This window comes from Lissotriton helveticus, chromosome 6 (genome assembly GCF_964261635.1).
Source record: "Lissotriton helveticus chromosome 6, aLisHel1.1, whole genome shotgun sequence".
Lineage (NCBI taxonomy): Eukaryota > Metazoa > Chordata > Amphibia > Caudata > Salamandridae > Lissotriton > Lissotriton helveticus.
Window position 1 is genome coordinate 1,925,833,157 of NC_136067.1, and position 26,644 is coordinate 1,925,859,800.

Here is a 26,644-nt window from a genome sequence, read left to right on the forward strand (position 1 = left end):
GGAAATACTTTCAGTTTTTTACTTTGATTCCATCAAGGAGGCATTCAGATGTGTCACACATTTGCCATAAATTCAGAATGTTAGCACTCTAGTTGCTTATTAGATCACTGTAGTAAAGCTACTGCTCACCAGGGAAGTCTGCTGCTGGTATTGAAAGTGCATGTTTCAGTCTGCATGTCAGAATTTCTTAATGAAATAGAAGAGGATTTGAGAAGTCACTCCAAATTTGCCCTAATTTTTCGTTCTGCAGCACTAATCATACTTTCTATGGCAAAATGAACCCCCTCATGTTGTTCCTTTTTAAATTAAATGTTTTAAGAGTTACCACTTTATTCCATCAAGATGGCTTCAGGTGTGCCATACGTTTGTCATAAGTAGGACTGTTGGCGCTCTAGTTGTTCTTTAGAACACTCTGGGAAGCTGCAGTAGAACACAAAGGAATCAACTGACAGTCTCTGCTCTTGTTGGATGTTCATGTTTTACTGAGAATGTCAGACTTCATTCTCACATGACTGAGAAAGATAATGTGAATTTACAGAAAATATGTTCTCAGTTTAGCTTATAGATCACCTTCCAAACCTCTGTGGGAAAAGCATGAGAAAATAGTTTTCTCTAAAACATGATTCATGATATCCCAGCAGAAGGCTTTTTCACATGGTAAAATCACCTTAGAACACACCACAATTCCTAAAATTAGTATGGTACTATCAACAAATGATTTATAATGTAACTAAAGTCTTAAAACCTTCTATTAACTGCAATGCTTTTTAATGAGGTGCTATCATGTATATTGGTCCCAAGATGGCTGCCAACAATTTCTGGTTTGGAGTGTTGACAGATAGTTGACAGCCAATCAGCATGCAGCTCGTGCTCGAAATGCTAGATATATATATATATTTTCGTTTGAATTTCTCAGGAACTACTGGAGGGATTTACACCATTTAAGCAAAAGCGTGATCTGCGAATCAGACTCTACCATTTTGCCAAATTTCTTGTAATTCCGTTCAGCAGTTCGGGCTGTAGCCGTGTCTAATCGTCCTATAGAAAATAACATGGGTAAAACACGTTTTGGGACCCCCCCTTTTGTCTCAGCCCCCACTTGACAATTCCCCCCAAAACTTTCAGGGACGGAGCGGAGCATCTTCTTTGAGAAATTCGCGAAGATTCGTCCACCGGCGCCAAAGTTATTCCAAATAGAATGTTGTGGATTTCCTATGGAAACTAGGTCTTAACTATAACTACCAACTGGCGACCGCCAGTAGGTAATACATATATACATACATATATATATACATATATATATATATATACATATATATATATATATATATATATATCCACACGCTGGTTCACAGGTCCCCGACCCTTGAGCGCTCTTCGCGGGTGCTGACACCTACGGCGGAACCACGCCGTTTTATAACATCATACTCTCCCTCCAGTTAGAGGGATAAATGGGCGCACTCCCTTAGATTTGCCACAATTTCGTTTATTTAAGGTTAAATTTGGGCAATGGAAAGCATTTGATCAACGCGTTTCGATGCTGCAAGCATCTTGGTCACGATCAACTTCCTGCTTTTTTTCCAAATCTATTTAAGGCAGTCACATGATTATTACATCATTTCCTCATTATAATCGCTAGGCATTGTGGTTATTGTAGTTTTTCAATTTTTATATGTTTTTCTTTTTTATAAAATTAAAGTCTCTTTGACAGTTTTGTCATTTCCTTATTTATCTTTTGCAGTTTGTTTTCATTTTTGTTTTCTCCCCTCCAGTGGGGTTTTTTGTTTATCTCCATATTCATTTTCTCCAAATTTTAGATCTTACTATTCCTGTCCTTTGTCAATTGACTTTGCTGCTCCTGTTTAACCGAGATGAATATACAGCTCCTCCGATTGGTTAAGGCCCCACGGGTTTAGGGTTCTGAAATTTATTATGTGGCGTGATTCCTTCTGTCTTAGAGTTTTTTCTCTATCACCGCCACGGATGTGTTTTGGTATTGTTTCGATGCCAAAGAATTTTAGTTTGAGCCAATCTCCATTGTGTGCCTGTTCCATATGTTTGGCCACTGCGTTTGTTCGGAGGAGCTGTATATTCATCTCGGTTAAACAGGAGCAACAAACTGCAAAAGATAAATAAGGAAATGAACCCCACAGGAGGGATTGAAATGAAAACAAGAATAAAATGTTAAAAATAAAAATAAATCAAATCCCACTGGAGGGATGGAAATGTAACGGAATGGAACATGAAAATCCCATGTGGTATGAACTCTCTTAGGAAAATAAGATGTCATTATTCTCCTCATGAACTAGAAACAAAACTGTCAAAGAGACTTTAATTTTATAAAAAAGAAAAACATATAAAAATTGAAAAACTACAATAACCACAATGCCTAGCGATTATAATGAGGAAATGATGTAATAATCATGTGACTGCCTTAAATAGATTTGGAAAAAAAGCAGGAAGTTGATCGTGACCAAGATGCTTGCAGCATCGAAACGCGTTGATCAAATGCTTTCCATTGCCCAAATTTAACCTTAAATAAACGAAATTGTGGCAAATCTAAGGGAGTGCGCCCATTTATCCCTCTAACTGGAGGGAGAGTATGATGATATATATATATATATATATATATATATATATATATACACACACATATATATATATACACATATATATATACACACATATATGTATATATATATATATATATATATATACACATATATACATATATATATACATACATATATATATATATATATATATATACACATACATATATATACATACATATATATACATATATATATATTGCAACACCAATTATCCTGTCGCAGAGGGAGTGCGTTTCAGTTGGTGCCAGAGTCGAGACCAGGACAGGGTCTCGTATATTATCCCACACAAAGAAAAATACTCTTGGCACTCCGCTTGGTAAATCCAATTAGTTTATTTCACATCTGTAGAAGCCTACGCGTTTCGAACCTGTAGTTCCTTCTCACGGCAGTATTATACAATTTGTCCCTTTTCACTTTCCATATTTATAGGCTTGTTGTTTTTCTAGGCATTTTGGGATATGTAGTTTCTGATTACAACTTTAAAACTTTTTTGAGTTTGTCAAAGCGCGCCTACGAGTTTTAATGTACTCTATATGGTGTGGCATTGATGTTATTTGTGATGCCAGTGTATGCGACCTAATGCATATGACCTTTGTATAAACTCGGGAGAATTCCGCTGTTTATATTCAATCCCGGGTATGTCCCTTAATGACAATTTGAGGCCAGCGCTTGTTGTTGTTTGGGCTTAGTGCCCTTGTCAGTTTTAGCTACATATCTGCAGTTGTACGTGTGTTATTGCCTATTTTCCATTATCTAAGTGGAAAAATTATTCATCCTGTGTTTGCGAAATAATCATACATGTATGTTATGGATAAATGGGCTACGCGGTGTATCACTATACTAGATCAGATAACTCATGATATATATTGTTGGTTATGGCCCATGTCTTATATTACATTCTAAAGATTAATGGGGTATATAGTGTTGGGTACGTTACTCGGGCTGAGTGTCCTTACCACCGCCTATTTATAAGCCCATAATCTGTATAACTTGAAACAGTTCTATTGTTCAGTTCAAAATTAATTCCATCATTTTGAGTCACATCTATCTGCATATAGTTCAAATTGTTTAAACGTTATAGTTTGCAAAGTCCAATGTTCTAGAGGCATTCAGTTCATATTTGTGACTCCTGTTGTCTGTCTTCTATTCTGGTCACAAATGTGCATATAGTTCTTCGTCCCCGTTCAGGCCTATCGGTTGCTTGGTTTTGAATCTCATGATCAGTTTGGATTCCAATCTTCTTAGCTTAAGTTTCCTGTCATTCATGTTGTGGTAAGGTTGCCAATCGGAGTATTTAATGTCCAACCAGGTTTTGTTCACATGGCAAGTGATGTGTTTTGCCATCGCATATGTGTGATCCCCATTTTGTATTGCCCGTGTATGTTCCAAAATCCGTTTTTTTAAAGGGCAAGTTGTGCTTCCGATGGATCTCTTTCCACAACAGCATTGAAGTAGATACACAACATATGGGGTTTCGCAAGTTATGCTGTCTCTGATGATAACGTTTTTTCCGGCTGGGTCTTTTAGACTTTTCAGATTCATTCCAATTTTACATGCCTTGCATGTTAGGCATCTGGTAAATCCCTTGGATCTCTCATTTAGCCAATTATCTGACTTACTCTTTTCAAAATGACTACGTACCAGATGATCTGAGAGGTTTGGAGCCATTCTGTAGGTCATGAGTGGTTGATTCCCTATATTGTGGCCTATATCCGGGTCTTTCTGGATAACATGCCAATATTTCATCAAGATTTTTTTAATTTTATAACTTTCTTTGTTAAATGTCATTATCATGCGCGGTGCTTCATCCTCATTATTCCCTCTGGTTGTTCCTCTTTCACAGTTTGACTCCTGTGTTGTTAACTTAATGTTTTTTTCTTCCTTGGTCAGCAGAGTATCTGCCCTTGATTTTTTTCTGGCTTCTTGTTCACCTCTATTTATATCTGCTGATTTGTAACCTCGTTGGGCAAACCGTTTTTTTTAGTCTCGGTGAATTTCTTTTCCATTTCACAGTTTTCAGAGCAGTGATGCTTCATCCTTAGGAGCTCTCCATAAGGTATGCTTTTTTCAACTTTTCCGGATGAAAACTTTGGCCATGTAATATGCTGTTAGTCGCCGTCTTCTTTCTATGGACGGTTGTCTGTATCTTATTCTGCTTTACATATACCTTGGTGTCCAGAAACTCCACCTCTTTGGCACTGATGTTGTATGTGAATTTCAGCCCTACGTCGTTTGTGTTCAGAATATTGAAGAACTTTACAAAATCTGATTCTGTACCCTTCCAAAGAAGAAAGAGATCGTCTATAAAGCGCAGCCACAGAGCCACGTCCGCCATATACTGGTCGTTTTCTTCTCTCCAAGCCACGCTCCTCTCCCACCACCCCATGACGAGGTTAGCGTAGCTTGCAGAGAAGGAAACTGCCATGGCCGTCCCGCAGCTCTGCGCATACACCTTCTTATTGAAAAGGAACACATTATTGTGGAGGCATAGCGTGATCATCTCGATCAGCATTTTAGAATGCTCAAATACCGTGATTGGTCTTTGTTGCAAAAAGTACTTGATAGCTTTGATGCCAATGCCGTGATTTATGGATGTGTATAATGAAATGACATCAATTATCACAAGGAGGTAAGTTGGTTGCCACTCCGTATCCATAAGTGTACGCAGAAAATCTCCAGTGTCCTTAAGATAAGAACTCAGTATTGGTACAATGGGAGAAAGAAAATGATCAACGTAGATGGAGATGTTCTCATATAGACTTCCACAGCTACATATATTTATATATATACATATATATATATATATATATACATATATATATATATATATATATATATATATATATATATACACATATACATATATATATATACATACATTTATATACATATATATACTCCGAACATCCAATTCAACGCCAGGTGGGACGCCAAAGATTCAACAGGACACGGACCTTAATCAAGCTACAAACTCTCAAAGCATGAGTGGAGAAGTTGATACCAGCACACAAAAAAGACTAGAAAAAATTGATATGATTCAGAAAGGTGCAGGTATTACGCCATTCAAAGGGAAATCAGACTTTGTGCCCATTATGACCAAAGACGCTGTGGATGTTTTCCAAGATTGCATTATCACAGACATTAAAGAATTGTACAAAAAAATCAACAACCAAAAGAAAAAGAAATATAACGTGCAAAAAGCCAAATACTTTGAATTAATGAAAAAACTAAAAGACAACCCCAATATAGTAGTCAAAACTGTTGACAAAGGGGGTAACATTGTTATTTGGCCCAAATCGGATTATTCTACAGAGGCACACAGACAGCTTCAAGACCCTGCTTGCTACATCAAAGCAACTAATAAAGAGTATCTAAAATCAACGGAGGGTCTTCATAAGTTGCTTTCAAAATATCGTAGAGAAGGTCTTATTTCTTTGGACGAATACAAATTCATGTACAATGAACATCCGGTCCTGCCAGTCCTCTACCTTATCCCGAAAGTTCATAAAGGGATATCACCGGTTCCCGACAGACCCATCATCTCCGCTATTAATAGTTGTGGAGAAAATGTGGGTCAATATATTGATTTCTTTTTACAGAATTGGGTTAACAACCTTCCCAGTTTTGTTCGGGATACTAGTGATTTTCTAGCTAAAATAGAGGACTTAGAATGGCAAGATGACATGTTGTTAATTACACTTGATGTTGAACAATTGTACACGAGCATTGCTCATACATGTGGTCTGAATGCAGTCTCACACTTTCTTGGTCAGCGACCAGCAGAATTTTACGAACACAATAAGGTGATTTTGGGCTTGATTGAATGGTGTTTGGATAACAATTATTTCTCTTTTGGCAAGGAGATATGGAGACAACTGAGAGGTGTGGCTATGGGGGCCTGCTTCTCCCCCAGCTACGCGTGTGTACACGTTGGCTGGTGGGAGGAGCGGGTCCTCAGGGTCACACATCAAGCATGGGTACGTGAGAAAATTGTTAAATACCTTCGTTACATTGACGACATCTTTATTGTTTGGCAAGGTGATGAAAATGAAGCATGTACATTCATTAATGAGATCAACCACAACCACCTTAATTTGAAATTTACTTCTAATATAAGCGCCAAACAAGCAGAATTCTTAGATGTTAAAATATATGTAGATAATGACAAACGAATACAAACTACCCTGCACAGAAAAGCCACAGCAGGTAACACCACGCTCCATGCGTCCAGTCTTCATCCCAGTCATACCATCCATAATATACCCTATGGAGAAATCCTTAGGCTAAAAAGAATTTGTAGTTCCACTAAGGACTTTGACAAATGTGTCATTGATCTAAAACATCGAATGAAAGCTCTGGGATACTCGGAACGGCTGTTTAATCAAGCTTTAACTAAAGCACAAAAGCGTTCCAGGGCCAGCTTGCTTACAGACACTAAAAGCAAGAAAGACACAGTCCTTGACAAGACCAGTTTAAGGAGCTCAGACTGTCCCAGGTTTATAACAAACTACAGCAGTCAAGAAAATAAAATTAGACAAATCATCAATCGAAATTGGTCCACTGTCCTCACAGATACTGTTTTGGGATGTTTGCTGCCAAATAAACCATCGGTTACTTTTAGGCGAGCACAAAGTATGGGTGCAGTTTTGGACTGTAGCAGTCCAGAACTGCAACAAAAACCCAATTGGCTGTCACCAGCTGGGTTCCGTAAATGTACCACTTGCAGAGCCTGTAAGTTTGGAATAAACAAAACGCATTATGGAACCCCATTTTCCGCCTCTGAAATCCCAATTCAGGGTAGCCACACCTGCAAGACAGAGTATGCGGTATATGTCCTGACGTGCACTTGTGGCCTTAATTATATAGGCAGTACTAAACAGCAAGTGCACGTCAGGATTCTCCAGCATATTCGAGCAATCCTACATTGCGATCAGGCGTACCCGGTGGCTCGCCACTTTGAGAGCATACATAATAAAGACATCAGTTGTCTTTCGTATTATGTGGTGGCGTCTGTTCCCAAATCCAGAAGAGGAGGTAACCGCGAGCTCAAACTGAGGCGATTAGAATCAAGTTTGATTCTTGAGTTCGATAGCAAGTGGCCAAATGGGCTAAATAACACTGAGGATTTGCGCCACTTTCTTTAATGCTTCGACTCTGTCAAACACGTCCATTAATGTGAAACAGGCTACTTGGTTTCTTATTCTGCTCCCTAGATATATCAGGGTCCCTGTGATCTAGGGAGATGATTTGTCTTTCGATAGTAGTTCTATACAGTGTTGCGTTTCTGAACAATGCCAGGGGTGGTTAGTCAAGTTCCTTGTTAGCCACTCCATAGACAATCATAATTGTTCTGCTCCTTCATGTACATATAAATTTATGCAATTTCATGTAATCATTTTTTATTCTAGATGTGTGATTTTTTAGCACTTTTTACATGTGGTGTTTTTATATATGAATTTAAATTTTATATATAAGAATAAATATATTAACCTGTATCAAATGCTTTTTAAGATATGCTCAATTCATAACATATGCTAGGCTAATATTGTCCTTCTATGTTGTAAATGACAAATATACATTATATACACAGGTTACTTTTATTAGTCACACTTAGCACTATATATATATTTTTTCCTTCCCTTTTGAATTGCATTTTGCACATAAATAGGTTTATTCCACTTATGTCAGACAATGGGTCAACGATCGTTGTATATTGCACTTTAAATTTTACCCGTTTTTCCCCAATTTGGTACATGTCGCTAGGCTATACTTTGCACACTGTTTCTTAAATAAGGGATTTATCCCGAAATAATTCTCTGAAACAAAATATAATAGATGGTATTGATTCAATGTTATATACTTTTTTCCGTCTTGCTTAGTTATTTTTCAATTGTAAAATAACCTACTAGCATGTGTTTAGGTATTTCAGCCGCACTATAGAATATTTTCGCTATTTTTATGACCATGTGACCAGTTTTGAAAATTGGCGGGGAGGCGGGCTTCACTGCATTATAAATACAAATGAAAATTGTTGGTTCTTTGCATGTGATCAAGGGCTCGTGGAGCCCGAAACGCGTCTTGCCCGTTTACCTCCATCCTTTCCTGCAATTAAACCTGTGATTTTGTAAGCTGTGGTCCGTCTCCTACTTGCCTCGCCGGTCCTGTGTTGTGCTGGGATTTGGAAGTGGCGTTTCCTTGGAGTTTGCGCATATATATATATATATATATATATATATATACATATATACATATATATACATACATTTATATACATATATATATCCGAACATCCAATTCAACGCCAGGTGGGACGCCAAAGATTCAACAGGACACGGACCAAGTAAGGTGTATTTCTTTATTTAACGCAGAGTATGCCGCATGACATTTCGGCTCCTTGGAGCCTTGCTCACATGACATATATAAACATATATGTACATACATATACATACATATATATACATACATATACATACATATATATGTATATACATACATATATATATGAAAGCTCCAAGTTGCCCACGCAATGAGTCGCACACAGAACCCGCGATAAAACAGGGTCTTTAATCAGGTAAAAACATCGCCTGCAGCGTGATCCGGTTTGACAGCCTTCCCATCCCTGAATGCCTGACGCGTTTCAAAGGGTAAACCTTCTTCCTCAGAGGCTGGATGGATCCGGTTTGTGCATGCCACACCTCCTTTCAATATAAGCCAATGTCCACGCCCCCAGATGGGCTAGTCCTATGACTAAGTGGGGCATTATGGGAGATGTGGTTTGCTCGCACTTCATTCTGTCCCTGAAAGTTTAGAGCCCACAGATGGGCCTCATGCGGCAGTGTCCGTTCTGAATCCTTCGCCGGTACTCCACCGAATGGCTCCGTATATGCAGAACCTGTGGCCCCCCTATTTTCTCGGGGTGGTGCGGTCACGGCGGCTGGGTCCGCCGCCAGTATATGAAAGCTCCAAGTTGCCCACGCAATGAGTCGCACACAGAACCAGCGATAAAACAGGGTCTTTAATCAGGTAAAAACATTGCCTGCAGCGTGATCCGGTTTGACAGCCTTCCCATCCCTGAATATTGAGATACATCGGGAGCACGATTAATCCTGTAAAACTGGGGGGGAGGAGCCAAGATGGCGACCTGAACGGACGTGTGGTCGCTCGGCTCCGCCGGCCCTGAAGACCCGCGCTCATATCCTGCCTGTCATCCTGGGGTTTCTTTCGCCCGACATGCGCGGGACACGAAGTCGATCCTGACGGTGTCCCTCTGGCCTCTCAGCCCTCCCGGAGTCGCGAGCTCTGGGGAGATCGTTTCTGCCCCGGACCTCCGCCCGCTCCCTGCAGCCTGCCGGACCTCGCAAATCTCAAGGGGAAGCTCTGTTGCTGTGGCTGCCTGTGCTTAGGGAGTGCTTCCGCCCGTCTACAGTCTTGCCTATGCCCTGTGCTCATTGACCTGCCGAGCTCACACGGAGCAGCTCCGGCACGGATATGTGAGGGCTTGCATGGGTTCCTTTGTTTGTGGCCGCCATGATGCCGGTCGGCTTTCTTCCTAGCTGCGCTGATGGCCGGTAAGCTCGAGCTGCCCTGACTGCCCGCCGCACCATCGGATGCCCCTCGCTTATGCAGCGCACAGGAGGGGACGTGAAGTGTTGTGGGGCAAACATCCACTTCCCTGTCGGACACTGTGAACCCCGTTTCCCCCCCTCCCAGCACTCCGTGGACTGCTGCTAAGATGGCGATGCCTGATCACCAACGGGGTGGAAATGGCGCTTGGACCTCTTCCTGGGGTGGCATGTGTTCATTGGTATGGGGGACCGTGTTTGAGCCCCCCACTGAGATTGGAGAGCCTCGAATATCGCGACCGGACTGCACCTACAGGGAGGTGTTGAATATCCTGGATGAGGTGCGGTCGGAGATACGGCGTGCCTCGGCGGTCCTGTTTGAGAAGCTTGATGCGTGTCTCCCTGCTGAGAGCCGAACGCGAGGGGTTCATTCTCAACAGGACTCAGGTCTGACTTGGTTACAACTTGCCTACCCCTCGCTACCTCCTGTTGCTACTGTATCGCCCGATATAACCGCTACTGGAGCCTCTGAAGACTTGTTGCCGCTCATTCACGCTGCTGTTGCTACAGTGTTTCCCCTTTGTTCTTCGACTGGCTGTCTGCCTCGTGAACCAGCCTGGCTGCGCAGTGCATCGCTAGCTTGTTCTCCTGCCCTTGCCCCTGCTCCTTCCTTGACTAGTTCCATCTCGTCGTTCAGCGACTTTTGCCACTTATACGCTCTGGGAGTACATTTTGTTGTTGGACTACTATCTGCGGGGGATGAACGGAGCTCCCTCGGCGATGGTGCGCTTCCCTTATCCTCGAGGCGGCCATGTTTCCTCGTCAAGACGGATTGCAGCGGACTGCCAGGATGGTTGGGTGACAGAGTGCCTCCTAGATCGGGCCAAGGCTAGCCGATCCTCTGGTTGCATTCCTATACGGACTGGTGGAGGCCAGGACAGACTTGATATGTGTGTGGTACACCGGGTATTACTTACTATCTTTCCCCAATGAGGATGTCTCGGGTGAAGTTCTCTGGTAATTGATGCTGGGGTGTGGGATGCTTAATGTGCCGGGGGTGTCCGAGCGTGTACATTCGATGCGGGGATGGGCGGGTTCCTGGTTGTGTCACCGTCTTACCGGGTGGGGAGCGGGGCTAGAATGTGATACGTATTGGCTACATGATTTGTATTTACGATGTAGATTGTTTCCCCCCGTCTGTCTCTATTATAGCTAGTGGTTGTTTTGCTCTCCAATTAAGGCATCCTTTGGGTGTTGCGACCTTTGTCATTGACACAAGCTGCATTATACACTGGCTACCCTGATTAATTGCTCGCTATCGGCTCCGCCACGTTTTTCTCTGATTCCTGTTTGCTGGTCCTGGAAACTTAAGCTGTCAAGGGGGTTATTTGTACAGCGTAGCGTCCATCTTGCTCTCCTCTGTCTGCACTCTCATTACGGCGGCCATTTTGTCCCTTTGTCCTGACTGGGGAGGGCGTTTGCTGGGCCTCATAGTATATTGGTCGCTCGCGACCGGATTAAAGATCGTGGTCTTCGGGGCTTCACTCTGGTGGTCCTGGCTGTTCTGTTTCGGACTGTGCCGCCTCTCTGGTGAATGTAGTGGTCGTAGCTCCCCATATCTGTTCTGCTACTGTTGCTCATCCTGGTGAATTCGCACGTGGGGTGGAACTGGGTTTATCCTGTTACCGCCCATATGGACGGGGTGATCATTTCAGTACTGACTTGGGGTCCGGGGCGCATCTGTTTCAATATTTCATTTGGTGGTGTATTTTTCGATTTTATTGCTTCCATTGGGGCAGGGGGCTATACATGGCTGGGGGACCGGGAGTTTGTTAATATTAGGGCTCCTCCTCCCCCGTTTCCTTTCTTTTTCGGGAGTGATAGACTAGCTTGTTCTTTCTTCCTCCCGATGCTTCAAGTGTGATGGTTTTCTTTTCTTATCTTTTTCTTCTTTCTTTTCTATTCTTCCTCTGTATTTCGGGTTTCTTTACTGGGCGACAGGCACTTTGCCGGGGGGGGGGGGTAGGCCGTAGCCTCCGGATTGTTGTAGGGTGGGGGGGTAGATTTAATTTCTCTTTTAGTTTCTATGGGCCTTATTTTTCTAATTTCTGCGCTTTCTTGTTCTGGTTTCGGTTCTGGGTCTGCCCTGAAGGTTAGTAGGTAGTGGGTGGCGCTGAGGGTAGTGCGTAACTGTGGTCTGCAACTCCTATTGTTTGGTGTGTTACTGCCATCTCGACGTGGTGTTCTTCATATTGTTGTTCTAATTAATGCTGCCTGCTCATGTTTGTGTACTTACTGTCTGGACTCAGTTCTCCTTGATTTCATTCTTCACTGTTATATTTCTTTATAATTTTAAAATTTAACCTTCAATTCTCCTTTTCCTTGGCGACATGACTCCATTTTGTGTCACGGCTACTAATTGTTGCCATCATACCTGATGCCGTTGTGGAATAGCGTTGCTCGCACCTGTGCTTAAAGTTTTGTGGCCGGCCTGATGGTTGTAGGCCCGTATTTGTTCTTTTTGTGCACAATAAAGGTTTTAAAAAAAAAAAAAAAAAAAAAAAAATCCTGTAAAACTGCGCATATTAGAGCATATGCGGGCTATTAATAACACCGATGAATCCTATACTGTTGCCAGACATTTTAATAAACTACATGGGCACAATAGGGATTTATTGGCTTATTTTTGTCTGGACAGCGTACCACCTCTCTCTAGAGGAGGGGACCGTCTGCAGAAATTAAGACGGTTAGAATCACGCTACATTATAGATTTACGGAGTAAGAGTCCTTTCGGGCTCAACACACATGAAGAACTAGCAGTACATTTGGCGTATTAATTATACTAATGAACCTTCATTTATTGATTGTGATCTAATGGACTGTATTATAAATGTCTATGTAAATGTATGAATTTATTTGGTTTCTCCATCTGCTTTTGGAGGAATATGCTTGATGAACTGACAAACGTATATTATTGCATTGTTTTGAGGGATGTGTGACATAACAGTAGCCCATTTGTGGGCGATAATAATAATGCTTAAGGCATTTAAGCCCATCCAGGGCAGAATAAGATCACCGCTAGTATGGCAGTAGGAGAGTTGAGTTTAACTTCCACTACACGATAATAGAAGACCATGATCTTGGAATGTATATACTTTCTTTACTCATGTTTAAATTGCACTTTCCAAAATGGTGACCAATTTGCAATTTTGCAGTCTTCTTTCTATGTTTATGTAAAACACACTGTGACCGAAGCAATGCTTTTTTTTTATAAAAAAGAAATGGCGGCGCGTTCAAACTTGCAATTGACAAAGGCTAAGCGCCGAAATGCGTCTTGTCTGTGCTGGGTTGCTAATAAAGAACTGTTAGCACGTCAAACCCCCCCCCCCCCTGTGAGTGCTGTTTTCTTGTTCTTACTGAACGCGGAGGAAATCTGGGAACAGTCAAATATCGGCGGGTACACCCCCGCCCTAAAAAGCACCCGCTCGAGTGTGCAGCCGGCTGGTGGTTTTTGGAGCGATGATAATATATATATATATATATATATATATATATATACACATGAAGGAGTGACTACAGCTCCGAAACGCGTTGGACATCGTGCCTGAATAAATTTTTGCACTGCGATATCTGTGGCCACGGCTCCTTTGTTGGTAACTTCGCAGGAACTACGCGAGTTCTCACATTGGTAACAGTGTGTGAGATATATATATATATATATATTACCTACTGGCGGTCGCCAGTAGGTATATATAGTTAGGATTTTTTCTCTATGGGTTTTTTGAAAATTCTATGTCTAATAACTTTGGCGTTTGTGGACGGAATCGGCTGAAATTTTCAGGAAAATGGCACATTTTGTTTCTGAGCAGCCCTTGAAAATTTGGGGGGGGTTCGTCCAGTGGGGGCCGAGAAAAAAGGGGGGTCCCAAAACGTGTTTTTAACATTGAGTTTTCCATAGGGCGGTTGGCCTCACTTTTAGCCCGAACGGCTGAATGGATTTGCACGAAACTTGGCAAAATTGTAGGGACTGGTAGCCCGATGTGCCTTTTGTAGGTCTCAATATATGTGCTCCAGTGGATTTTGAGAAATTAACGTTTAAAAAAAGATATATATCTGTAACAGCGGACCGGTTAGCGCTCTGGTTCGCGGACTTTTCGCGCAACGGAGCTTTGTGAAGCGAAGCTGATTGGTTCTCCGGCGTCTGTCAACATTCCAAACAGTCCGTAGCGGCCGCCATCTTGTCTCTCGGTAGGATCGAGAGACAAGAGGAGGTCAAAACAAAGGGGGAAATAACTATAAGGGGGCATAGTAGATCCTCGCTGACCCCCTAGGTTTGATGTGGAGGTTTTAAAAGGGCCCCGCGGGGCAAAAAAAAACCAAAATAATAATAATCGAACGGCTGAATGGATTTGCACGAAACTTGGCAAAATATTAGGGACTGGTAGCCCGATGTGCCTTTGCTAGGTCTCAATATATGTGCTCCAGTGGATTTTGAGAAATTAACGTTGAAAAAAAGATATATATCTGTAACAGCGCTCCGCTTCGCGTACTTTTCGCGTTACGGAGCTTTGCGAAGCTGATTGGTTCTCCGGCGTCTGTCAACATTCCAAACCGTCCGTAGCGGCCGCCATCTTGTCCCTCGGTAGGATTGAGAGACAAGAGGAGGCCAAAGCGAAGGGGGAAATGACCATAAGGGGGCATAGTAGATCCTTCCTGACCTCTTAGGTTTGATGTACCATTTTGCCAAGTTTGGTGTAATTCCGTTCAGCCATTCAGGCTGTAGACGTATGTAAATGTCCTATGGAAAATTGCATGGGGAAAACACATTTGAAAGTGTTGAAATTTAGAACCAATTAAAATGTTACTTTGGTTTTGTATTTGTGTGTGATGAAAGTTAATTGGTTATGTATATATGTCAAATGAGAGGAAACCACAGCCATTTTGTGATACTACTGTCTGAGGTACATTTGTGAGGAATTTTTGGTGGTGAATTTCTGGTGTTTGATTTACACAGTACTAACACTTCTGCTACTTTTAAAAAGGTGAGTTGTTAATTTGTAAGGGGAACTATGTTGTACACTTGAAGATAATTTGAAAAATGTTTTCTGTTATTTATTTGCAGTCCTTCTGTTATACTAAATACTTGATGAAGTTAGTTTTATATTATGTATTACTAAAAACGATAAATGAAAGTGATTATTTTTTTCTGCAATTTACAGCAAGCAATTTCAAAATAAAATGGCTCACAATGAAGAGACCGTGGCAATTTCTTTTGAATTGTCCACTACATTGATTGAAATTGAGAGCACCAATAATGAAATATTGTCACAAGGAGGACATGACTTGTATGATTCCATTAGATTGATTGAAATGGACAGCACCAAGAATGAAATATTGTCACAAGGAGATGACTTGAATGATTCCACTACATTGATTGAAATTGAGAGCACCAATAATGAAATATTGTCACAAGGAGGAGATGGCTTGTATGATTCCATTAGATTGATTGAAATGGACAGCACCAATAATGAAATATTGTCACAAGGAGGAGATGACTTGAATGATTCCACTACATTGATTGAAATTGAGAGCACCAATAATGAAATATTGTCACGAGGAGATGACTTGAATGATTCCACTACATTGATTGAAATGGACAGCACCAATAATGAAATATTGTCAGAAGGAGGAGATGACTTGAATGATTTTTTTGATCAATCTCTTGATGGCGAATTTATCGAGTGTTTGGAGACCATAGAGTTACAAGAATCATCATTGCAGACTTTTAATGAGGAGATTCCAGATGAGATAATTGAAGAGGAAATTACTGATGAGGACATGTTACTAGTTGTTTCAAATTTAGAAAATTCTGAAGAATAAATTTATATTTAGAAATCAAAAATTGTTTGAGACATTATTTATTTTTATTTTTAATTTATGAGGTTGTAGCGAAGTGATTGTAGTATAAAATGAGACTTATAGTATAGAGTGCAACATTTTTATGTTACATGGTAAGTTTACTCATATTTACTTCCCTTCTGCCACTATATTATCTCCAATGTGTATTTGACATGTCTTCTTCATCTCCGGCCTCCTTTCTCTCACTGTGTGTCTCCGATGCATCTTATCGCTGGTATTTTGTGTAATTACAGAAGAGAGTAAAATAAAATAGTTCGGAACGTGAAAAGGGGGCAAAGTAGAGTACTCCTCACCCCCTAGGCCTTTTTAGGCGGTCCCAAAAGGATCAGTTTCTGCTTTCCTGAGAGATTATGGTATGAGTTCCATATACCACAATAACTTGCATTACAACATGCAAGATATCTATCTCCTATTACCAACTTTTGGAGATATTCGCGCTAAGCGCGAATATCTCCAAAAAGTAACACCTGCCCTGAGCAGTTCTTAGCCATGTTATCCAATGGGAGGTGGATAACATGGCTAAGAGTATTAGCTCGGTAATGCATGAATATCGCTGACTTTTTAGCGATATTCATGCATTGCGGCCGTTTATTATCGCATTTGCGATAAACCTTGATAATAGTAAGGTTTATCTTCGATAATTTCTGACGATGCTTAGTGGTAAAAAATTGGTTGGTAAGCATCGTTAGCGATAAATATCGCTTAACTTTGGTAATATGCCCCAACGTCTGTTAACGTTCGATTCGAAGGAAATGAGGAAGTGTTGAAAAACATTGTCTGCGCCATCTTGCCTTTTTTGAAATGCCACACTTTTGTCGTGCACGGCAGCCATTTTAGATGTCTTGACCAGACCCACTCTCTGCACGCTGTCGATTCGTAGCATGGCTCCTCACCCTCGTAAGCATCTCCCCCAGGCACTGGTCACCACCGCTCTCTGTCTTATGCATGGGCAATAAACCTTCCCCCATCTGCGCTGCTCTTCCCTGAGAATCACACTCTGTGCCCGCCCGACACCTCCCTTTCGCCCTATTCACTACCGCACCCTCTGACACTCCTCTTCCTCTGTGTCCGAATGTCCAGGCCGGTCCTAGGCTATCAGCTAGCCCTGCAGATGTAGTTTATGGCCCCAGCTGTAAAGAATCACCCCTCTTCAAAGGAGTTATAGTAGATCAAGGCCCACACCCGATGTGATCCGTCACAGCACACGCGTTCCTACTATCTGAAAACCATCCTGTATTGTGATTGGGGAGGGGACCGAGCCTGAAGCGGAAGATTCCAGGAATGACTCTTTGTACATCAAAGTTTTTACAATTATGTGTCACATTAAAAATATATAGCACTCCAACAAAGTAGTAGGAATATAAAACTTTAATAACATATAAATATATACAACAAAACAAAAACAGTAAAAACATTTAAACAACGAAGAGACCGTGGCAATTTCTTTTTAATTATCCAATAGATTTATTGAAATTGACAGCACCAATAATGAAATATTCTTGTCAGTAGCGGTCTGTTGTGCGAATAGTTCCAAGGCAGCAGAACGCGCTGAAATCTAGATGGCACGAAAGTGATGTCTAGTAAGTTGCCGCCCAGCAAAAAACGGCGTGGGGCGCCGCGGGGGTGAGTGAGTCCAGTAGGCACCACAGCTATTCTTACCGGCATTGCAGAATTACTGCTGGGGACAATGCCTGTGCTGTAGCAGGGTCACAGCAGAAACAAAAAGGATTCTGTTGAAGATGTTGTTGGTTTTCAATTTGAAAACAGTTCTGGTGTCAACTGCTATGCTAATGTAGTGGTTAATGTTTTGTTTTCTCTAGAAAATGTAAAAGAGGGGGAGGCAGTCCAAAGTTCTGTTAAAAGGGCAAAGGAAAGGATCGGTGGTTTGAACTATCAGTCAAAAAGGGGAGGGGGTGCAATAATTTTTCCTACCGGGTCACACTGTGCTTTCACCGGAAGTAAGGTCTGCAGGATTGTAGTAATTCAAAGTGAGGCTGGCGCCAGCATGGGAGCGCCGACGTCCCGCGGATACAGTTTCGTCACTCCACGGGCGATCATGGCAGTCATTCCCCATCGGGGGTCGGAGACTCCCGCGGCTCCTCTAGAATCTTCAAGGTCGTGGAGGACTACGGTGGTGGAGTCAACCAGTGACCGGGCCATTTCTTTATGTTGGGCCCGCTCTTGCCAGGTCGACCGCCATTTTGAGAGTTCGGCAGCTACCGGCGATCGCGGGGTCACATGAGCGGACGGGCTCCACCCTGCCGGGCGAGACGTTGCAGCATGGCCACAGTGGAAGAACCGTTATCTAGGTCGTTCCGAAACTGTGCAGCACTGTAGTTGTTAGGATGCCACCGCCTGGAGCGCTGAGGGTGCAGCTGGGAAGCCTCCACCTGGGGAGGCGGGAGAGGCCTGTTCGCACCGTCTCTCCCTCCCAGTGCACCCCACGGCGTCTCGCTTGAGATTTGTTATGGCCGGACCAGGCGATGAGGACGAGGGGGGGGTCGGAGGCATGTGCAAGACATCCCCCTCCAGTGTTGTCGCAGCCATTATAAAAGAAAGAAGTGTCCCGTCCGTCTTCGGGCCGGGCTTCCGGTGGATGTCGGCCGGACGCCCCTGGCTCTGGCCCCATGAACGGGTTTCTTGGTTTATCGGCTGCAGCCGGATCCCGTCGGCCTCGGCCCCCCGACCGTTGGTGGTCGGACCGGAAGAGCATGTGGCGGGACTACCTGCAACTCTCAAGGGCCACCGCGGCCGGACTGGGAGAGAGAGGGGAGGGTCGAGGAGACATTCCCCCCCCCTGCAACTGTTCAGCGTTGTAAAGGCAATCCCCTGGCCGGGTCCCGCTGGTCTCGGCCTCTCCTCCGGCTACACCCTACGTTAGGATCTCCTGGCCGAGGCGTGGCAGCAGGACCTGCCTTATATGGGCTGCTCCCGGCTGGGCGTAGCCGGAACCCTGCCCCACCTTGGAAGTTTCCAGAGTGGGGGTGGATGTTCTACTGACTTGCATTTTCCCTAGTCTATCGATTTTTTTGGCGTGGCAGGCGGTGGGACAGCGAGGGGTGATTTGGTTTCTCTTACTGTTTTTCTGGTCTCTCACCACTGGCATATTTTAACGTTTTCTTGTTTCTAGGACATTAATAGGTTTTATCATTACGTTATGTTATCGTTTCTTTGTTCGTTGTTTAATAAAAGTTCATGTTCATCAGTGGCCTACTGATTTTCGTTTTCCTATTTTTTTCTTTCCAGGTTGTTTCATGGTAAAGTTTCTGTTAACAGGATACAGTGATCACTTCGTTATTATTGCATATGTCCTTTTCACTAGGGGTGCTCTCTGGTCGGGCCAGATGACGTATCTCTAGTAAATGGTCCGGGTGAAAAAGGTGCATCAATCAGTGGGGAGTAGATAGGCATGACAGATTACAACGGGGGAGAACGGTCCGCATTACGTACCCTTTCACTACTTGCAAAGATTTTCCTACGTTTATTTGCAAACAGGGAATACCTCCAAAAAGAACTAATTCCCAAACAGTCAATGTTCGGACAATCAATCAATCAATGAGGAATGAAATAGGTACGACGTGTTAAAGGCTTGCGTTACCTACCCTTCACTATCTGCAAAGGGAGATAGAATATTCCTATTCTTCCTCGTTTGCAGGTAGAGAAGATCGTTAAGAGAATTAACTTCGAACAATTCAATGCTCGATTGAAACAATCAACAAGGGGTACTGTGAACACAAATGAACGCCGCTTATATACATACGCATTGCTATTTTCAACAGGTTCTTCCTAATGTTTCTATTTTAGCGAGGTCAAAAGAGATCCCATTAGTGGCCTACTGATTTTGCTCGATTCCTTTTGTTTTTTTACACGATTTTTCGCTATCTGCAAAGACTAAACAGAGTATTGCGACTCTGTGCTTGTTTGTAAATAGAGAATGAACCAAAGAGAACAATCAATCAAATGGAGAGAGAAGCAGGCACGACGGATTACAAAGGGGGAAAGGGCTGCGTTAACTACCCTTCACTATCTGCAAAGAGAGAGTACTCCTAATAGAAATGAGGGGTGGGGGGCAGCAATCAAAGCAGATCAGTGTGCATAAACACGAAAAAAAAAATTCTTACCACGTACTTGACATTCGACAGCTTATGATATTTGCTATTAAAAAACCATTGAAATTCACTGAAAAAACCATAGGTTATAGACCATATATAGTTAGGAATTAGCATTTACAAAACCTTGAAAATTCACTGAAAAAACCATAGGTTATAGACCATATATAGTTAGGAATTAGCATTTAAAAAACCTTATTTTACTCACACAAAACCATTGAAATTCCATATATAGTTAGTTGCACTAACTATATATTGCGCACCCGCAATCCACTGCTGATGATGTCACATATTACATCATTCATGACATGGTCAGTGACATCACTGATGACATCACTGATGACATCTCAAATGACATCACTGATGACATCTCACTTGACATCAATGATCACATCACTGATGATATCATTCATGTGACAATACAATGCATCTCCTCACATTTTAATATAACCTCTGTTTCACCCAGTGTTAAAAACAGAGTATAATTTTTGAAACCATTGACACACCAATACTAGTTACTACATACGTACTCACTGATTCCTACGTCTACACACACATTCACTCATTCACCCATACAATCATTCATACATACAATCACTCATGTTTACAACACAATCATATGCACTCATACACCTATACAGACACTCACACTCTGCCACTCATCCATGGAGTTACTCACACACCTAGTCAGTCCTGTAAAGAATCAATCACACTTCCATTTTCTACTCTATACAGTTAAACATAGAGCACCTTACGTTTTCAACCATATACTAACACATACTTACTCTCTTATACAATCATTGATACAAGTACACATTGATCTGTACAGAGTCACACACCTCCCATCCAGCCACACACACACTCAGTCTCCCATGCAAATACTTGGGCAATCAATCAATAACCCATATAGTTACTCATATAGCTACTGATCAACACATGCAGCAGTTTACAGAACAACAGACATAATGATGCACAAATTAAGACAGTTTAGTCACTAACCCATGCACTCAGTGAGACACATTTAATCACTCACTCATACATTCAGTCATGCACCTACTAAATCCTTCGTCCAGACACTTATACATCCACTCATTCTTCAATATGTAAGACATATTTTAACTTTACAGAAACATAGTCACTGGATGTTGTCATCAGTGATGTCATCAGTGATGTCATTTGAGATGTCATCAGTGATGTCATCAGTGATGTCACTGACCATGTCATGAATGATGTAATATGTGACATCATCAGCAGTGGATTGCGGGTGCGCAATATATAGTTAGTGCAACTAACTATATATGGAATTTCAATGGTTTTGTGTGAGTAAAATAAGGTTTTTTAAATGCTAATTCCTAACTATATATGGTCTATAACCTATGGTTTTTTCAGTGAATTTTCAAGGTTTTGTAAATGCTAATTCCTAACTATATATGGTCTATAACCTATGGTTTTTTCAGTGAATATATATATATATATATATATATACGTATACGTATACGTATACATATACATATATATATATACACACATATATATATATTTATATATATATATATATATATAGAATACCACTTGCCCTTGCATTGGGAAGGCACACTGCACTGCTCGCCATCCGGCTATAAAATGCTTCCTGCTTTCTCCTCTCTGACTTATATTAAGTGTAGCCGACGCGTTTCTGGGCACCACGCCCCTTCTTCTTGGGCTGGAAAAAAGCACACCTGCAATGACTGCTTGTCATTATCTTTATTTAGCAGCGTCTCCGCCTTCATTGATTACAGGGCATTGTGGGGTTTGGAGTTTCTGCTTCTTGTTGTTTTCCTGCAGTCAAATCGAGTGTGCCATGAATCTCCAAATTAAAAGTCCATTGAATACTCTGAGTGAGTTTCAGAGGAAGGCAGTCAGGAATACGCGCAATTTGAGCAAATGCGCTTTTCAGTTCGGAAAAGTTCAAAACTGCAGCCTCTGCAGCCCGTGGGTGGCGTCTCCTCAGGCTGCCGATGGTGCTCTTCCCCACGGCCGGGCCGCCGTGCAAACATAGAATACCACTTGCCCTTGCATTGGGAAGGCACACTGCACTGCTCGCCATCCGGCTTAAGAGCACCATCGGCAGCCTGAGGAGACGCCACCCACGGGCTGCAGAGGCTGCAGTTTTGAACTTTTCCGAACTGAAACAGCGCATTTGCTCAAATTGCGCGTATTCCTGACTGCCTTCCTCTGAAACTCACTCAGAGTATTCAATGGACTTTTAATTTGGAGATTCATGGCACACTCGATTTGACTGCAGGAAAACAACAAGAAGCAGAAACTCCAAACCCCACAATGCCCTGTAATCAATGAAGGCGGAGACGCTGCTAAATAAAGATAATGACAAGCAGTCATTGCAGGTGTGCTTTTTTCCAGCCCAAGAAGAAGGGGCGTGGTGCCCAGAAACGCGTCGGCTACACTTAATATAAGTCAGAGAGGAGAAAGCAGGAAGCATTTTATAGCCGGATGGCGAGCAGTGCAGTGTGCCTTCCCAATGCAAGGGCAAGTGGTATTCTATATATATATATATATATATATATATATACATATATATTCACATGACGCTTTTGAGAAAATGTAGCACCATTTAAAGTGCAAGTGCCTTAACACGTCAATATTGAAGTCATAAACATGAAAAAGTTTTTCATGGCGAACCAAGCAATATTGTCTAAGCAGTCAAAGTAACAATAAATATTCATGTTCTTGGAGTGGTGCTTGATACTGGCCTTTCGATGTCTCACCAGGTATCCAGAACAGTTGCTACCTGTTTTGTATTGATCCGGGTGATAAGAATAATTTCCCAGTTTCTGTCCTTTGAAGCCCTGAAAAAGGTTGTTGTGGCTTTAATTTTAGCCAGACTGGACTATTGCAATGCCCTTTATCTGGGAATAGATAAGGGCCAGTTGCGCCTCCTACAGCTGGTACAAAACGCCGCTGCTAGGCTTGTTTTGGATCTTCCCAAGTGCTCTTCGGCCTCTTCTGCTCTCAGATCATTGCACTGGCTTCCAGTGGATCGTAGAGTCCTGATTAAGACCCTTTGCCTTACCCACAATGCATTCTATGGACAGGGCCCGGTGGGTATAAAGAATATTTGCCACAGGTACGCCCCTGCTAGGAATCTCAGGTCAGCCAATAAAAATTTGCTTGTGGTCCCTAGATTTAACAAGCATTTACAATGCAACGGTTTCGCCTTTGGATCAGTTAGAGCAGTTTTCTTTGTCGACAGAAACACCGTTTTCCACATCTATAACTGTTCTGGCGCACAGTTGCTTGTCTTTTTTGTACCCCTGAGCGTGTCATCATCCAAACATGCTTCGACTGCAGATGCTAACCTCTGTAATGATGGTACTGCCCCGAAATAGTACTTGTCGGTGATACAAGTGTCAATCCGCAGGGGCGGAGACATTGCATGTGTCATGCAAAGGAAGGGGCTGGTTGCCCCAAACGTGCATGTCGGAAAATATAACAGGACACACCGAATTAAGGAGTGTCAATCCTGACATTTCCATGCATGTCAAAACTGACCTGTCTGAGAGACCCTTCAACCACGGGTGAGCCAGTAAGGACCCCCAGGCTAACAAGAGCTCACAGTGCACACAAACACTCCTACGACGTCTGCTTCTTGCAGTGTAACTTGCCTCACGCCTAACCAGTGTATAAAGTTCATATAGCGAGCAGGACTGTTTGGGAGCGACTTTTGCACATTCTGCACATAGGGTCCATGCTGAGTCAGTGTCGGTGAGACAGCCCCACTGCCCTCTTCGCTGTTGCTGCACTGCGCAGGTTTCACTGGCTCTCACAGACTTTACAACATCCACTCCTAGTAGACTGTGCCTTACAGACAGTGTCACAGGAGTTCAGCGCTGCAAACGGGCTATCACCGACACCAGCGCTAGAAACATATATTTCCAATGATTGATTACAACTTACATTTGGGACAGCATAATTTAAAACTTCCTTTCAATGATGAAAAACTGCTCTTCCATTGAAGAGATATACCTAAATGAATAGCGTTAAATACGTTATATCCAAGTGCGCTCTGAATGAAGAGAACGCATAATTTAACGTGTGTGCAGTGCCAACACCAGGAATGTATGCATTACATACAACCTTCACTCTGTGTACACTCCAAATATAGGCACTAGGTACTGGGAGATGCAGGAATGCACCACTCCCGGTATGTACAATTGAGATGTACTGAGTGCAATGTGAATTCCACGGGTGAGTGCACTGAAAAGTAGTGCAATGCACAACCCCTGCACTCCACGTCTAACTTCAGGGAGGAAGTGTAGTCCGAGTGATCACACCAAATACACCTTTATGTCTATGTGCACTGCGAATGTACTTAGCCGAACTGAGCCAGGTGACAGAACCGAACACTCCGCACTCCAGGTGCGCTGCGAATGCAATGATAGACTTTGATATGGCGCTTAACTCACGTCGGACTTCCAATGTACAGCATGAATGCACTGATTACTCTGCACTGTGAAAGCCATGAATGTGTGTGCAATAAGTGACTGTATTAATGCCACATTCAATCCCTGCACAACGTGAGTCGTTGTAATATTCACCATCGCGCCACACACACTTTTCACCTCGTGTGGAATGGATCCGCACAGAATACACGAGTGAACACTTCGAATGCCACGAACACTGAAAATAATTTATATAAATGTCACTCTGTGTAAACTGCAAATATACTGAGCGGGCGTGCGCTGGAAGACAGCATTGTACACACCTTTAACTCCATGTACACGGTGCACGTACAGGACAAGGGCACACTCCACTCACCAGCGATGGAAGCATACATACCCGGCAAAGGAATGCATGCACTACGGGAAACGAAGACAACAGCCAGGCACGACGGGACACAGAAAGCCTTAAAAACATTAAAAGCAGAGCCAACCAAATAAACGAGCAGAGTAAGGCCAACAAGAACAAAGTCAGGTCCCGGGCCGGCCAGCCAATCACAGCGCGGCCCGGGAATGACGCCACAAACAGAGCTTTGGTCTATACCATTTCCAGCTGAAAGGCAATATTTCTTTACATGTAGTCCCATACCTGGCGTGTCACACAGTTTGGTGCCCATTTTCCCTCCATGTTAAAGACCAGTAGATTTTTCAGCACCCAGGCTAATGCGCTGCATAGCTAAATACATATAAGTTCCCAAAGGCGAGACCGATTGCATTGCAAATGATTGTTTGTGAATGCACACAACTTGTGCCCAATCAAAACATGAATTGCAGCCACCCCACATCCGGGCACAGCCAGAGCTCTTCACCTGGTGATACTGAATAAATGTCTGGGGGCAGCTGTGTTGTTAAGGCAGACCATAAACAACACCTAGACAACCGCACATCACATGCTGTAACTTGCAATCTCGAAGTGCTTCAGCGACCCACACGAGGGAGGTAAACGCTATACAAGTTCTACAATACAAGGTGCTAGGCTTATTCGGGTGCCCCCTCTTGTCGTGTGGGGCTCGGTACTCACCTCTCTTTTGAGCTTGGCCTCTGGCACGGTGTGTGTTTTGCAGGCCTTGTGGTCGACCAAGCAGTAGCAGCAGAGGCACTTTCCGTGCTCCTCGCAGAAGTACTCGAGGAGCTTCTTGTGATCTTTGCAGGTACGGAGGCCCAGCTCGGAGCTCCCCAGCGGGCTGTGCAGCTGGTGGTGAGCGAACGCCTGGCTCCCCAGGTGAGGCTGTAGGTGCTCCTGGCAGAAGGAGGCGATGCAGGTTAGACACGTCCGGACGGCGGCCACCTTGAGGCAGGAGTCACAGGGCACAGCCCCGTCCGGACAGGACTCCTCTTCCTCCTCCGGCTCCGGCTGCGCCTGCTGCTCCTGCTCGCACCGGTTCACGTCCAGCAGGTACTGCTGCACCACGGTATCCAGCACGGTGTTCTTGCGGAGCTCCGGTTTAGTTGCGAAGCCAGTACGGCACTGAGGACATTTCCAGCCCTCCTGCGCCTCTGTGGCCCAGATCACCTCCAGGCAGACACGGCAAAAATTGTGTCCGCAGGGAGTGGTGACCGGGCTCTCGAAAGTGCCCAGGCAGATGGAACAGGTAAACTCCTCGGAGAGGTCCAACAGCGAGCCCGACATCTCGGCCATCTTAGCAGGGAGTGACGGTCACCGAGAAAGGGCGAGAATGGAAACCGAAGCTTAAGGGTAGAGCAGGCGAGAGGGAGGGAGTTAGTGGGCTGTCAGGGAAGAACGCGCTGCCACTAGAAACGGAACTTCTCTGAGAATATGTGTATCTTCGGTAAACAAGCTAGAAAGTAAACATATATTATATGCAAGAGCCCGGTTTCGGGCGATGCTTACAGTAAAATACGGCCCTGTTCATTGGGAGCAGAGGAAAATGAAAAACAAGTCAGGTCCCGGGCCGGCCAGCCAATCACAGCGCGGCCCGAGG

The 26,644-nt window shown here is 43.2% G+C and overlaps 1 protein-coding gene across 1 annotated transcript; it reads right to left on the reverse strand.

Moving 5' to 3' along the window:
* Nucleotides 1-4,653: 4,653 nt before the first annotated feature.
* On the reverse strand, nt 4,654-26,331 carry LOC144762936 (E3 ubiquitin/ISG15 ligase TRIM25-like). Its single transcript, XM_078648237.1, has 2 exons — nt 25,723-26,331; nt 4,654-4,893 (listed from the first exon to the last, which is right to left on the reverse strand). The coding sequence occupies exons 1-2, from the start codon at nt 26,329-26,331 to the stop codon at nt 4,654-4,656; spliced, it is 849 nt and encodes a 282-aa protein (XP_078504363.1).
* Nucleotides 26,332-26,644: the final 313 nt, after the last annotated feature.

Excerpts from the sequence above, each read along its gene's own strand:
- LOC144762936 (XM_078648237.1), bottom strand. The coding sequence starts at position 26,331 with ATGTCGGGCTCGCTGTTGGACCTCTCCGAGGAGTTTACCTGTTCCATC. Across the intron at positions 4,894-25,722 it reads AGGCCAAGCTCAAAAGAGAG|GGTACAGAATCAGATTTTGT; the intron begins GTGAGTACCGAG and ends CTTCTTTGGAAG.